This window comes from Chiloscyllium punctatum, chromosome 1 (genome assembly GCF_047496795.1).
Source record: "Chiloscyllium punctatum isolate Juve2018m chromosome 1, sChiPun1.3, whole genome shotgun sequence".
Classification (NCBI taxonomy): Eukaryota; Metazoa; Chordata; class Chondrichthyes; order Orectolobiformes; family Hemiscylliidae; genus Chiloscyllium; species Chiloscyllium punctatum.
In genome coordinates, this window is record NC_092739.1 from 78,376,542 (window position 1) to 78,392,732 (window position 16,191).

General features: G+C 40.0%; 1 protein-coding gene across 2 annotated transcripts in view; it reads right to left on the minus strand.

Annotated features, from left to right (window-relative positions):
- clocka (clock circadian regulator a) overlaps positions 1-16,191 on the minus strand; it is a 143,548-nt gene that overhangs the window by 6,484 nt on the left and 120,873 nt on the right. For both annotated transcript variants that reach the window (XM_072569529.1, XM_072569528.1), the window contains 3 exons: positions 13,263-13,409; positions 6,144-6,340; positions 4,660-4,894 (listed from right to left, as the gene is read on the minus strand). In XM_072569529.1, coding sequence (XP_072425630.1) covers positions 4,660-4,894; positions 6,144-6,340; positions 13,263-13,409 — 579 coding nt within the window. The remainder of the gene's footprint in view (positions 1-4,659; positions 4,895-6,143; positions 6,341-13,262; positions 13,410-16,191) is intronic.

A 16,191-nucleotide genomic window follows, 5' to 3' on the forward strand; every position in this document is an offset into this window, starting at 1 on the left:
TCAACATGCAAGTTCGGACTACATCAGTGTGATTGTCTGTTGACCACTCTCTGGGCAGTTAGGGCAAGGCAATGGATTCTGGTCTGGCCAGTGGCCCCCACATCTGATGAATGAACCTTGCCAGGACTAAAGTTACCCTTCAGGTTTTCACAACACCAGTGGCAGAGTATTAATCCTATAAAGATGGTCACTGACCAGTCCTATGATTGGTATTAACTGGAGCACTCAGCAGAAACTCAACTGAATTAGAGGAACTACATTGGAAATAATCTTACAAAACAGGAAGTTATGTAAATAAAAAAAAGTATTTAAAATTAAATGAAGAAAGAATTATATTAAAAATATTCATAAGGCCCCAAACGATCATCTCCTTTAAACTTTTTTCTCAAAAAGCAACACATCATTTAAAGTGCTGGAACATCAGTAAAAATGCAGAACTAATTAAATTTGAGTCAATATGCAAATTATTATATTTGACAACAATTCCTTGTGTGCATGTTATAAAATGAGTGAAGTACTGGAGGGCCACTAATGTTGTGCCTTTTATTAAGAAAGGCTGTAAGAAGACTTTTAAATTTGACATCAGTGGTGGGTAAGATGTTGGAGGTGATTCTGACAGATAGGAATTTCATGCATTTGGAGAAGCAAGGATTGATTTGATTGACTTTTTTGAGGAAGTAACCAAACTGATTGTTGAGGATAGAGCAGTAGACATTTTTTACTTGAATTTTAGTAAAGCCTTTGACAAGGTTTCACATGATAGATTAATTAGTAAAGTTAGATAACATGGAATTCAGGGTGAGCTTGCTAAATGGACACAGAATTGGTTTTATGGTAAGAGACAGAGTTATGGTGCTGGGTTGTTTTCAGACCGGAGGCCTGTGACCAGCGCTGTTCTACAGGGATAGGTAATGGGATCACTTTGTTTGTCATTTAAATAAATGATTTAAATGAGAATTTAGGAGGCATGGTTTGTAAGTTTGCAAATGACACCAAAATAAGTGGTATAGTGGGCAGTGAAAAAGGTTATCTAAGATTACGAAGGGATCTTGATCAATTGGGTCAATGGGCTGACATTTTGGTAATAGACACAAGGATGGGACTTATGCAATTAATGGTAGGGCCCTGGGTGGTATTTTAAAACAGACAGACCTATAGGTTCAGGTACATAATTCTTTTGAAATTTGCATCACAGGTAGACAGAGTGGAGTGGTTAAGAAGATGTCTTGCACGCTTGCCTTCATTGCTCAGGCCTTTGTATAGGAGTTGGGAAGTCATGTTGGGGTTGCACAGGGCATTTGGGGAGGCTTCTTCTGGAATACTGTGAACAGTTCTGGTCATCCTGTTTTAGGAAGAACACTATTGTTGGAGGGAATCCTGAGGGAAGGATGTACATGTATTTGGAAAGGCAAGGAGTAATTGGGGATAGTCAACATGGCTTTGTGCGTGGGAGATCTTGTCTCACAAACTTGATTGAGTTTTTTGAAGAAGTAACAAAGAGGATTGATGAGGGCAGAGCGGTATATGTGATCTACATGGACTTTAGTAAGGCTCCCCATGTGAGACTGCTTAGCAAGGTCAGATCTCCTTGAATACAAGGAGAACTAGCCATTTGGATACAGAACTGGCTCAAAGGTAGAAGACAGAGGGTGGTTTCAGACAGTTTTTCAGACTGGAGGCCTGTGACCAGTGGAGTACCACAAGGATCAGTGCTGGGTCCTTTACATTTCGTCATTTATATAAATTATTTGGATGCGAGCATAAGAGGTTTAGTTAGTAAGTTTGCAGATGACACCAAAATTGGAGGTGTAGTGGACAGCGAAGAGGGTTACCTCGGATTACAACAGGATCTTGATCAGATGGGCCAAGGGGCTGAGAAGTGGCAGATGGAGTTTAATTCAGGTAAATGCGAGGTGCTGCATTTTGGGAAAGCAAATCTTAGCAGGACTTATACACTTAATGGTAAGGTCCTAGGGAGTGTTGCTGAACAAAGAGACCTTGGAGTGCAGGTTCATAGCTCCTTGAAAGTGGAGTTGCAGGTAGATAGGATCGTGAAGAAGGCGTTTGGTATGCTTTATTGGTCCGAGTATTGAGTACAGGAGTTGGGAGGTCATGTTGCGGCTGTACAGGACATTGGTTAGGCCACAGTTGGAATATTGCGTGCAATTCTGGTCTCCTTATCGGAAAGATGTTGTGAAACTTGAAAGGGTTCAGAAAAGATTTACAAGGATGTTGCCAGGGTTGGAGGAATTCAGCAATAAGGGGAGGCTGAACAATCTGGGGCTGTTTTCCCTGGAGCGTCAGAGGTTGAGGGGTGACCTTATAGAGGTTTACAAAATTATGAGGGGCATGCATAGGATAAATAGACAAAGTCGTTTCCCTGGGGTGGGGGAGTCCAGAACTAGACAGCATAAGTTTAGGGTGAGAGGGGAAAGATATAAAAGAGACCTAAGGGTGGTACTGAATGGAATGAGCTGCCAGAGGAAGTAGTGGAGGCTGGTACAATTGCAACATTTAAAAGACATTTGGATGGGTATATGAATAGGAAGAGTTTGGAGGGATATTGGCCGGGTGGTGCCGGATTAGATTGGGTTGGATCATGTTTCCATGCTGTACATCTCTATGACTACTAAATTAAGTCAAAAATCACACAACGCCAGGTTATAATCCAACAGGTTTAATTGAAAGCACGCTAGCTTTCACTCCTTCATTAGGTGGTAGTGGAGGGCTCAATCCTACCACACAGAATTTAATAGCAAAAATTTACAGTGTGATGTAACTGAAATTATACATTGAAAAATTGATTGTCTGTTAAGCCTTTCATCTGTTAAAATACCATGACAGTTTCACTTCTTTCGTGTGTAAATCACAAAATCTTTTTTATTGAAAAGTTGCATTCTCAGGTTAGCTGTTAACAATGGTGATGGCTAGACAATATGTTGAAGGTGTTAGCCCCCTGTGTTCTCTGTCTATGCCATGATGTTTAGATTGATTCTAATCTAAAAAGTAAGATAACGGAGTTTTACATGAATTCATGCAGTTTTTGAGCAAAGTACAATGTAACCCTGCAAGTACAAATTCACCCCACAAAATGTATGTGTGTGCATGTGGGTTTTTGTCTGTCTGTGTATGTGTCTATCTGGGTTGGGGGGTTGTGAGTGTGAGAAAGTGTATGTGTGTGTAGTGAGTGCAGAGTGAGTCTGTGAGGGGGTTGGGACTTTGGGTTCGTGTCACATTACAGGTGACCACCATTGCAATACACACACAGATACTCCTACACATACACACACATAAGACCTCCTATACACACACATACACACGGACACACATATACATAGACGCGCACACAGACACCCACACACACCCTTACAGACACACACACTCCCACACGCACCCCCTCACAGACTTAGACACTCTGCACTCACTACACACACACACACACACACACACACACACACACACACACACATTCTCACACTCACAACCCCCAACCCAGACAGACACACACTGACAAAGACCCCCATGCACACATATATTTTGTGGGGTGAATCTGTACTTGCAGGGTTACATTGTACTTTGCTCAAAACCTGCATGAATTCATGTAAAACTCCGTTATCTCACTTTTTAGATTAGAATCAGTCTAAACATCATGGCATAGACAGAGAACACAGGGGGCTAACGTCTTCAACATATTGTCTAGCTATCATCATTGTTAACAGCTAACCCGAGAATGCAACTTTTTTAATAAAAAGGTTTTGTGATTTACATATGAAAGAAGTGAAACTGTCATAGTATTCTTAGAGATGAAAGGCTTAACAGACAATCAATTTTTCAATGTATAATTTCAGTTACATCGCACTGTAAATTTTTGCTATAAATTCTGTGTGTGAGGATTGAGCCCTCCACTACCACCTGATGAAGGAGTGATGCTCCAAAAGCTAGTGTGCTTCCAATTAAACCTGTTGGACTATAACCTGGTATTGTGAGATTTTTAACTTTGTACACCCTAGTCCAACACTGGCATCTCCAAATCATGACTATTAAGCTAGAGAGGGTTCAGAAAAGATTTACCAGAATATTGCTTGGAATGGACAGTATGAGTGGGACCTTTTCCACTGGAGCATAGAAGTTTGAGGGGTGACCTTATTTAGATTTATAAAATCATGAAAGGTATATAATGTCAAGGGTCTTTTCCTTAGGTCAGGGGAGTTCAAAACTAGGGAGTATATTTTTAAGGTGAGAGGAGAAAGATTTAAAAAGGATAAGCGATCAATTTCTGTTTGCAGAGAGTGATTCATGGTGGAACAAACTGCCCGAGTAAGTAGAGATGCAGGTACAGTTACAGCGTTTAAAAGACATTTGGATAAGTTTGTGAATAGGAAAGGTTTGGAAGGATATGGGCTAAGGGCAGTAGGTCGGACTATTTTAGATTGGGAACATTATCGATGTAGACTGGTTGGACCAAAAGGGTCTGTTTCAAAGCTGTATGACTCAAGTCTCTATAGCATGAAGATTGTATCAAAAATATTGTGGTAATCATGATTTCTAAAGATGATTTTCTGGCAACATTTTATATCATAGTTTCAAATGTGATAAATTAGTGGACAGAAGTGGTATTTGATTCAAATTCTAAACTTAATCTTCATCAAGTCATCATACCTGTGGACATTGCAGTAGCTGCTGGGTAGGTTTTTGAGACTGTGGTGGAACTATTGTAGTTTCTTCATGCTGACTTTGTGTTAATGGTGAAGTCTGAACATGTTGCTGCTGAGTGGTGAAAGTGGGATGGGTTGTCACCACTTGACCCATAAACATAGTTGTCGGAACCATAACTGTGCTGCACCCCATGGGAGCAGTTACCAGCTTTGTCACAAGTTGCTGGCCTTTTTGAAATCTAGTGTTAGGAATAAAAAAAGTATTCAACTTTTACTGTATGTTTTCAAAACTTAAAGATGAACATGATAAAATGACTTTTTAAAATATTATTTAATTTCCCCTGCTTTGCTGTATCCTTGGATATGATTTGAATATGGATTTAATCTGGGGGAGGTAATAGCGTCGGGTACTGTCACTGGACTAGTAATTCAGAGCCTCCAGTTGAATATTCCGGATGTAAGGTTTCAAATTCCACCACGATAGATGATGAAATTCAAACTCTGTTTTAAAAAAGTCTAGAATTAATAGCTAGTCTAATGGCAACCATGTAACCTTTGTCAATTGTTGCAAATAGCCATTTGGTTTACGAACATCTTTTAGGGAGGAAATCTGCCATTATAACTTTGTGTGGCCTACATGTTACACCAGACCCAGATCGATGCTTAACTGCCTAATAAACTATTCAATTCAAATGCAGTTAGGGATTGGCAATAAATGCTGGCCCAGCAATGATGTCCACATTCCTTGAATTATTTTTTCCAAGTCACTATCATATGAGACAGGGAATGCTAGTTGCTTATGTAACTGTAGTGGGTTTCACAGTTAAATCCATTCATACATGCATTGTGAAGTGTCTCAATAGTGATCAAGGCTGGGAACATAGGTGATGTTTCTCCCCCGATTGATAACTCAAGATGTAGTGCACTAACAATTCTTGCATTAATTCAAATTGAGTTAATTTCATATTAAATAAGAGGATTAATCCTGGATCTTCCCAGATATACCTGCTGCACTATCAGATCAAAGGTAATTTATATCTTTACAAACATTTTATTCTTTAAAATAGTCATCGGACTTTAAAACTATTTTCTCACGTCTTAACTGAGAAAAAGATTATATCCAGTATACATTATTTATAAATAATGAAAATTAAGCTTTAAGAGAAATTCTATTTACCCACATATATAATACGTCTTTACTACCATGTATCATGAGCAGAAAGATCCTGTGTGCCGATATGACAGCAGGAATATTGACGACTACAGATGTAAATAAGATGTCATTTAAATTGCATTTTTTAAAAAAGTCTAATACCTCAAATTATGTATTAATCTTTATTTTAAAACAATAAATGCTTTTAAAGATTCTTTGTAAAATTTCTAATTCATTTTTAATCTAGTTTCCAGACAATCCATACCTTTTGGAAGGGCTGGGGTCTGAGAGACAGATTTAATGCACAAACACTTCATATACAACCAGACACTTACCGGAGAAACCTGTCAGGAGCAAGAGGGGTAACTGCGCAGCTTTGATTAGAATTTTGGAATAAAGTAGGAGTAAGCTGCCCAACATTGGCTGTTGTGGGTTGGGAATTTATCATCGTGTTATATTGGGAGGTTGAGAGAATATCCTGTCTGGAAATTGAAGTCTGTTGCCTGTGGTTAGTTTGCAAAGTCTGCTGAACCTGTAAAAGGAAAACATTCTTAATTTTTTTTAAACATTTGAAATAAAAAGGTTAGGTTAAATAATGCTGGGGGTAAGGGATCAAATTTAGAAAAATGTAGTGAACCACAGTAGAGACAAGGTGAGTGAGAAAGTAAAATGGGAAATGATAAACTGAAAATGACAGAAATAGAGAATACAAATCTAAGATTAAATCAATGGATAAGACTAGCAATTTAAAAAAAGTTCAAAACTAAAACCTCTATCGTAATGCATGAAGCAGTCAAAACAAAATAGATGAACTAATACTGTAAATAGAAATAAATACAAGTGATCTGATAGCCATTACAGAGACAAGGCTATAGGATGATACAGATTGGGACCTGAACTTTGAAGGGTACATGACATTTAGGAAGGACAGGAATGTAGGATAAAATGGAGTGGTTGGTTTGTTAATAAAAGTCTATTAATAATAAAACTAACAATAAGAAGATATTAGTCCAATAGAGAGCAATGACCTATGTTGAAGAGATCTCAATATACAAGTGATTTGGATTGAGATGAGAAATGATAAAGCTAAGAAGTCACAAGTAAGAATGGTGTCCAGGATACCTAATAGTCAACACACGGTAGGACAGAGTTTAAGGGAAAAAACTAATGTGAGTTTGCCAATAAGGTATGGTGATAATCATAATAGGGCATTTGAATCTACATATTGAATGGAAAAGAAATCCGATAGGTAAAGGTAGCCTAGATGAGACATTCAAAGAAAGTTTTCAGGGTAGTCTCTTAAAACAGCATGTCTGGAGTGCATCAGAAAACAGACTGTACTAGACTTGGTATGTGCAATGAAACAGGATTAAATAATAACCTCATAATGACAGTATTCCTAGATAGCAAGGATCATAATATGATTGGATTTTCCATTTGATTTAAGGGGGAGAAAAAGCGGGTCCTAGACTTGCATTTTAGACTTAAATCAGGGCAATTATGACAGCATGAAAGCAAGCTAGCTAAAACAAACTGGCAAATTAGCATAAGGGATAAGTCATTAGCAATGCTGTGGTAGATATTTTGGGGATATTTGCAAATACAATCCAATGAGTAAGGACATTTTCAAGGGTATAACCTACAATCCACAGTTAGCTAAAAAAAATTTAAAGATAGTGTCAAACTTAAAGAAAAAGCACGTGATTTGGCAAAAATGGATGGCAGGTCAAAAGAATGTGTACAATATAAAACTCAGCAAGAATGACTAAAAGACTGATAAAGAGAGAAGGTTAGAGTATAAGAAATATTAATTCTGTAGGAAATGAGTCAGAGAATTAATGGAAAATAAAGAGATGGCAGATGAACAGGTATTTTAGAGTCATAGAGATGTACAGCATGGAAACAGACCCTTCGGTCCAACCTGTCCATGCCGACCAGATATCCCAACCCAATCTAGTCCCACCTGCCAGCACCCAGCCCATATCCCTCTAAACCCTTCCTATTCATATACCCATCCAAATGCCTCTTAAATGTTGCAATTGTACGCAGCCTCCACCACTTTCTCCAGCAGCTTATTCCATACATGTATCACCCTCTGCGTGAAAAAGTTGCCCCTGTGGTATCTTTTATATCTTCCCTTCTCACCATTTTTGCATCAGGAATCACAGTAATCAGGAAAGGAAGGGATGGAGGACCTCAACAAAATTACAAACAGGGAAGTGGTACTGAACAAATCATTGGAGCTGCAAGCTGATGGGTTCTCAGGTACTGATCTTCTTCATTCTTAAAAGAAGCTGGTGAGCTAGTTGTTCTGGATTCAGGGAAAGTTCCATTAGATTGTAAAATAACAATGTACCATTCTATTTAAAAAAAGGAGACAGAAAGCAGGAAACTACAGGCCAGTTAACTTGAAATCTGTTACAGGAAAGATGTTAAAAGCTATTAAAGATGTTAGAGGGGTACTTGCAAAAATTCAAAGAAAGCAGGCAGAGTCAATCTGCCTGTGTGAAATTCTAATCAATTTAACAAATTTGAAGCAGCAAAGTACAATGAGAAAGAGGACAAAAGCTTTATTGTGGAATATTGAAGTTTATGGAGTAGGGGATAACATATTGGCACTAATTGAAAATTAGCTAGCTAACAGGAAACAGAATGGCACAAGTGGGTCATTTCCTGATCAACAAGATGTGATGAGGGTTCTACCACAGGGTTCAGTGCATGACTTTGATACTTGACAATTTACGTAAATGAGTTGGATCAAGGAGCAAAGGTATTTTTATTAAATTTGCTGATGAAGCAAAGGATGATTGGAAAATAAGTGGCTAAGATATCAATGGACATTGATAGGTTAAGTGAGCACGGGAAAGTATGATATTGTCCATTTTGCCAAGATGTATAAAACAACATACCTAAGTGGCAAGAGAGTGCAAAGCTCTGAAATGCAAGGATATCTCAGTCCATGAACTGTATGGCTATTATGCATTTACAGCAAATAATTAGAAAAGCTAACAGAATTATATCCAAGGGGAATGGAATGGAGGTTATATTTCAGTTGTTGACACCAAGTCTAGCGCAAGGAATACAATAATGGTCTTCTTATTTAGGAAGGATACAATTTTTAAAAATTTATTCACAGGATGAGTGTGTCACTGAGTAAGCAAGGACTCATTGCCCATCCGTAATTAACTACTGGGCAGTTGAGAGTCTGTGGGTCTGGAGTCACATGTAGGCCAGACCAGGTGAGGATGGTGGATTTCCTTCCCAGAAGGGAATCAGTGAGCTTTTTTGAAAATTGACAGTGGTTTTGTGGTCATCAGTAGATTCTTAATTCCAGCTATTTGTAATTGAATTCAAATTCCACCATGTGTTGTGGCAGGATTCGAACCCGGATCCCCCGAACATTAGCTGACTTTCTGGATTAATAATCTAACACTAATATCATTAGACCATTGCCTCCCCAGTGCATTGGAAGTAGTTCATAAAACATTTCCTAGAGTAATTCTGAAAATAATTCTCTTTTGAGGAAAGGTTGGACAGGCTAGGCTAATATCCACTTGAGTTTAAAAGGGAGAGAGTTGACTTGACTGTAATATATAAGATGCGAAAAGATCTTGACAGGGTGCATACAAAAAGAATGTTTCCTCCTAGACCTAGAAGTGACTGTTTAAAAGTAAGGGTTTGCCAACTTAAGACAGAAATGAAGAGAAATCTTTTCTCCCAGAGGATCACAAGGCTTTGGAACTCTCCCTCAAAAGTATTTGGAAGCAGAGTCTTTGAATATTTTTAAGGCAGAGGTCCACAGATTCTTGATAAACAAGGTGGATAAAAGGATATCAAGGGGAGACAGGAATGTGAAGTGACTCAAGAGGCCTATTTCTAGTCCTAATTCATATATTCTTTAATCATTGCATTCCATAGGGGATAGTACACTCTCAGTCCTGTTAGGAAAGAAGTTCCAAGATTTTGAACCAGTAACAGAGATGCAATTCTAAGTCAGGATGGTGGATGGCCTTGAGAGGAACTTGAAAGTTGTGATGTTCCCATGTGTTTGCCCGCCTTTGTTTTAGATCATATCAAGTTTCTAGATGATCATTGGAAATGCGCTCTTTCAGTCATGTGGAGAGTGTTCATCACTGATTGTGCCCTGTAGATGATGGACAGGTTTTAGGGAGATAGATGGTGAGTTACTCACTGCAGATTTCCAATGTTCTGAACTATTCTTGTAGCCATGATCTTTCATTGGCTGGTCCAGTTCAGTTTCTTGTCAACAGTGACCTACAGGATGTTGATAGACTGATAATGCCACACTAAATGTCATGGCGAGCTTGTTGGATTATTTTTTGTTGAAGATGGTATTTTGACCAGTGTCACGGAATTTCCTAGGCGGAAAATCATACTCGTTAGTGTGTGATTGCCAATGACGTATTACCGGGTACTTGTGTAACAAAATATTACATAATCAGAACAATCTGAATGCTGTTCAGGTTTTGTTACATTTGGAATGCACCAGTATCGGAGAAGTCATGAATAGTGCTGAACATTGCAGAATCATAAACAAACAAGGAGAATTTGCTGTCTGATTTCTATCTAAATTTGGGTGGGTGGAGTTCTCAATCATGAGACCCTATGCATCCACAGCTCCATGAAGTAGGCCATGGTCAGTCCACTGGCTTGTAGCAACAAGTCTGGGCAATAAGGTTAATGAGGTCAAGGAGATTTAGAGAGATCTGAGAGAGCTCTTGGCACATCTTGTGCAGAGCTATCCACTTACATCAGTTGAAGAGGTATTCAGCATGTCAGGTCCATCCACAGAAACTAAGGGGAAATGCTTTGGGGGAGGGGGAAACAAGTGCAGCAATAGCAAGTGAGACCATGATTCTCAGAAATTTATTCATTGGAATAAGGGACTCCAGGCTTCGTGCAAGGTAAAGTACAACTGTGAATCGCAGAGGATTTTCTGGTGGGGGTGGGGCCGGGGCGGGGGGGGGGCAAGGATTGGGGTGACATGCTAAAAGGTATGCTGGGAAGCGTGTAATGCAAAGTGGAGACACCTTGGTTTCAAGAGAAGGGGCTAGTGAATGATCACACCAGGACTGGTCATCTCATATGCCAGAGTCTGGCTGGGAAGGGTAGACAAGTGAAGGTGCATATAGACAGGTTGCATGGGGATTTCGAGAAGTGGGGTGAACAATATGGATTACTAGTGAGGGGATGTGGATACTTGAGGTCTCACTGGCATGGGTAGGATGAGTTTGGAAGCCACTAGAAAAAGGAGCTTTGTCACCTAATATTGTGCTGGAGCTTGAAAATGTGCAATGGAAAGAAAATTACACAGTGAGAAGGGTTACTGACTTGCCTGTGAGGGAGATGGCTGCAGCACACGCCCAAAGGGCTTTTGAATGAAACAACATTTATCACAGATCCATCAAAGGTAAAGCAGTTTCCCTACTCTCCGGCATTTTCACTGCTGGACACTATTTGACATTTACAATTTTGCTCATAGAGAGCGCCAATCATTACGGATGTTGAACAAGGACCCAATGCAATGTGCACACATTATTCCTCCTGAATGTAGATAGTGCAGTAGTCTTGCAGATCATTATCCGCCAAGTATCAGGCTGAATGATGGGAAAGTGCATTTAGTGTCTACACAGCTGGTTCCAATCCACCAGGATCTGCAAGACCCTATCAGAGAAATGTAATAACATCTTCCTCTGACATCTTGTGCACACATTCTTAATTGAACAGGGAAGCTCTGGAATGCCAGTGCCTGTATGGGGACATAGATTTAAAGATGATGCATGTGCAAGAGACTTCAGTCTTTACCTGACTATCTGCTGACTGGTGAGTTGTCAAGGGAATGGAATGTTCTTATGAAAAGGCTATCAAGACCAGGAATTGATAAAAACTGTTAAGTCAGACCTGTAGATGTGATGGAGAAGGGAACTCTCTTGGTGTCTTCAAGATAAATGATGTGGAATTTGGATGTGAAAGATAACATGGAGCAGGATGACACAGGTAAATAAGGAGGAAAGTTTGGTTAAAAAAAAGGATAAGAAAACCTGGAGGGCCTTGTTGCAACAACCCTCCCCAAAAAAATTACTTAATTCTGATTTAGCCAAAAAAAATGTACGATTCAGCCCCATGTATTTCAATCTACGTTACAGAAATAAAATGTTCATTAGCAGTCTACATAATCAAGCTTCCTTGCTGGATGTAAATCTAACTTATACAAATAACTTCTCACAACTACAACCACCTTGGGAAAAGGAAGTTTCTGCTCTGCAAATGCTTACTCAATCCAAAGTTAAAACATTGAAGACTGCCTCAGTTCAGGAGTTCTTCCACTTCATTCTGTAGATTATGTGGTTTACAAGTCTTGCAACATTTTTTTTCACAATACGTTTACAAGTGAGTAACCTGTAACCAGTGAGGTTCCACAGGGATGAGTGCTGGGACCATAATTGTTTCCAACATATATTCATGACTTGGAAGAAAGAAGCAAATGTCGTGCAGCCAAATTTGCAGTTGACACAAAAATAGGTGGAAAGACAACTTATGAAAGGGATACAAACAGTTTACAAAAATATATTGCTAGATTAAGTAAGTAGGCAAAAAAGTTGACAAATGGAATATATGTGGCAAAATGTGAAGTTGTTCATTTTCAAAGCAAGAGCATAAGATAGAGATGTATCACTTTTCAGGTGTGTTCTCAGACAAGCTTCCTTCAAGTTGTAAAAATTAACTAAGGTTCCTTCCTACTTCTTACAACACTTCAGTGACAGCTTGTTAAGGTTGAATTATGATGGAAAAATATCAGTTTTGGTCTTGCATTCTCTGTGGACCAACAACACACCTACGTCACTATTCAGATTCTAAAATCAGAGCATACAGTTGAGTCATGAACCGAAAAGCTGCTTTATGCATATGGGACTCTAAGTTGTCAAAACTCCCAGTTTCAGCATAGGAGGTTCAATGGAAGGTCAAGAGGAGGACATGGTGGAGTAGAAGTAAATATCACTAATGCCTTGGAAAAGCAGGTTCAAAATACATCACAATAACTGGTGAAATTTAATTTCAGGTAATAATTATCAAATAGAAAACTAGTCTCAGTAATAGTGCCTATCAAACTAGTGTTAATTGATGTAAAAACCCAACTGTCCACAATTGTTCTTTAGGAATCTATTGTTCTTACCTTGTTTGGCGTACACATGACTCATAATGCATACTAATGTGGTCCACTCTTAAGCTTCTCCTGAACATGTCTATCAGTCACTCAGTGCAATTAGAAATGAATGAAATGTTGGCATTGCCAATGATGCCCATCACATAAAAAACCCTCACACTGAAGTACAGGAATGATCTAGCATCAAGTTATGATATATTGGGATGAGTGACCCTAACTTTACCATAAAAAAGTTCTGCTTAATTATCATCTGTTCTGTTTGACCTACCTGAAGCCCCTGTCCTTGGACAAGGTGAAGTTGCTGTTGGATTTTCCGAAGTTCTTCTTGCTGACGCTGAATATTTGCTTCCAAAATCTGTGTCCTCTGTTCTAACTGCTCCTTTAGGTGTTGCATAGCCCCTAGCTGTACTGAGAACTGAGACATAACATACCATTTCATATGCACTCTAAGTCAAGCAACTCAGGTTATATATTTCTAAGTACTTATAGTAAACATACTTGACGTATCAAAAGTTACAAACATTTCAGAACTTTCTAGATGGCTGAGTACGAACAGTGAGAAAGAAGAACGTTATATTCATTATGATTTAAACTATGTCAGTCATTTCACTTCGCATTTTCACTCTTTAGATGGCCGGTCCAGAGGAGGTTCAAAGGGCAGAATTAAAAATTAACTAGTGCTTGAGAGTAGGTTATGTAGGAAAGTAAAAGGAAAATCAGTAGTTCTTCATTTACACTCCACCAGTCAACAATGATGGAAAAAAAAACATTTTGCGGAAGTTTCTTTCACTCATAGGACATATCACAAGAATACTAATTCTTGGGAAAACTAACATTTACTGTGCGAGACTGTACAGTGCTGACTGAAATGGACTCTGATTGGTAGAAGCATTGACAGGGAGATTGCACTCATTAATGCTGAGCTACAGTTAACCTGTTTCAATTTTAAACTCAGCTGGTTGACTCTGATTAGACTGACTACCGAAGGGATATGCTGTTTGATATACCAACACTATACAAATTATATTGCTGGTGTATTGACAGTTTGAAAGCTGGGGTCCCAAAGACAGTATGCATCTTGCTTATTCTTTTCAAAACTTGCCATACATTGTTCATCATTAAACGTGATCCTGTAATTGAACAACATTTGCTGGATAATTGAGTGTGCAAAGCATTATGCAGATAACCAATTTAGGATTGTCAGTCATGCTCACATTTGCATGCCTGAGAACAACTTCACCTGATGAAGCAGCAGCGCTTCAAAAGTCTGTGATGTCAAATAAACCTTTTGAACTGTAACCTGGTGTTGTATGACTTCTGACCTTGAGACAGTCAGCAACAGAATCAGAGATATACAGCACGGAAACAGACCCTTCAGTCCAAGTTGCCCATGCCAACCAGATATCCTAAAATGATTAGTCCCATTTGCAGGTATTTGGCCTGTATCCCTCTCAACTGTTATAATCATATACCCATTCAGATTCCTTTTAAATGTTGTAATCGCACCAACTGCCATAACTTCTGGCAGCTCATTCCATTCATGCAGCACCCTCTGTGTGAAAAGGTTGCCCTTTAGGTATCTTATTAAATTTTCCTCTCGCACCACCGCCCTTGAACCCTCAGGTTCTGGACATCTCCTTCTGGGGAGAAGACCTTGTCTATTTACCGCATCCATGCCTCTCAATTTTATAAACCTCTATAAGATCACCTCAGCCTCCAACACTCCAGGAAAAATAGCCCCATCCTCTCTTTATAGCTCAAACCCTCAAAACCTTGGGAACATTCCTGTATTTAGAGATGCCGGTGTTGGACTGGGGTGTACAAAGTTAAAAATCACACAAAACCAGGTTATAGTCCAACAGGTTTAATTGGAAGCACTGGCTTTCAGAGCACTGCTCCTTCATCTGCACAACCACTAACCATACCTCCTATGTTCATATCCAAATCATTTATATAATGACAAAAAATAGTGGACCCAGTACCGATCCTTGTGGCACAGTGCTGATCACAGGGCTCCAGTCTAAAAAGCATACTCTACCACCACTCCCCGTCTTCTACCTTCAAACTACCCTTGTACCCAAATGGCTAGTTCTCCTTGTGTTCCATATGATCTAACCTTGCTAACCAGCCTACCATGAGGAACATTGTTGAATGCATATAGTCCGTATAGTTCACCTTAGAAAATCCCAGATGACATCCTTCTTCCGAGATCGCAATTTCCCTTCCCTCCACCGCATCTCCTTTATTTCCCGCACCACCGCCCTTGAACCCCACCCGTTCCAACGCAACAAGGACAGAATTCCCTGGTCCTCACCTTCCAACCCACCAACCTCCACGTACATCGCATCATCCTCTGCCACTTCCGCCACCTACAAACGGACCCCATCACCAGAGACATATTTCCCACCCCACCCCTATCAGAGATCATGGAGAGACCATTACCTCGACTCCCTCGTCGGGTCCATGTCCCCCCCCCCCCCCCACCAGCTCACACCCCATTCCCAGCACCTTCCCCTGCCACTGCAGGAAGTGCAAAACCTGCGCCCACACCACTCCCCTCACCTCCATCCAAGGCCCCAAAGGATCCTTCCACATCCGATAGAAATTTACCTGTACCACCACCAATGTCATCTACTGTATCTGTTGCACCGGGTGTGGTCTCCTCTACACCAGGGAAACTGGATGCCAACTTGCAGATTGTTTCAGAGAACATCTCTAGGCCACCTGTACTAATCAACCCCACCGTCCCATGGCTGAACATTTCAACTCCCCATCCCACTCTACCAAGGACATGCGGGTCCTGGGCTTCCTCCATCGCCAAAATGTACCCACCCAACGTCTGGAGGAAGAACGTCTCATATTTCGCCTTGGTACCCTTTAACCACATGGGATCATTGTGGATTTCAACAGTTTCCTCATTTTCCCTCCCCCAACATTATTCCAGTCCCAAGCCACCAACTCGGCACCGCCATCCTGACCTGTCCATCACCTTTCCCATCTATCCGCTCCACCCTCCGCTCTTATGTATCATCTTGTCCCCCACCTTCATCTACCTATCGCTTTCTCAGCTACCTTCCCCCTCAAACCCACCTCTCTCTCATTTATCTCTCAGCCCCCCAGCCCACAAGTCTCATTCCTAATAAAGGACTTATGCCCGAAATGTCGATTCTCCTGCTCCTTGGATGCTGCCTGACCTG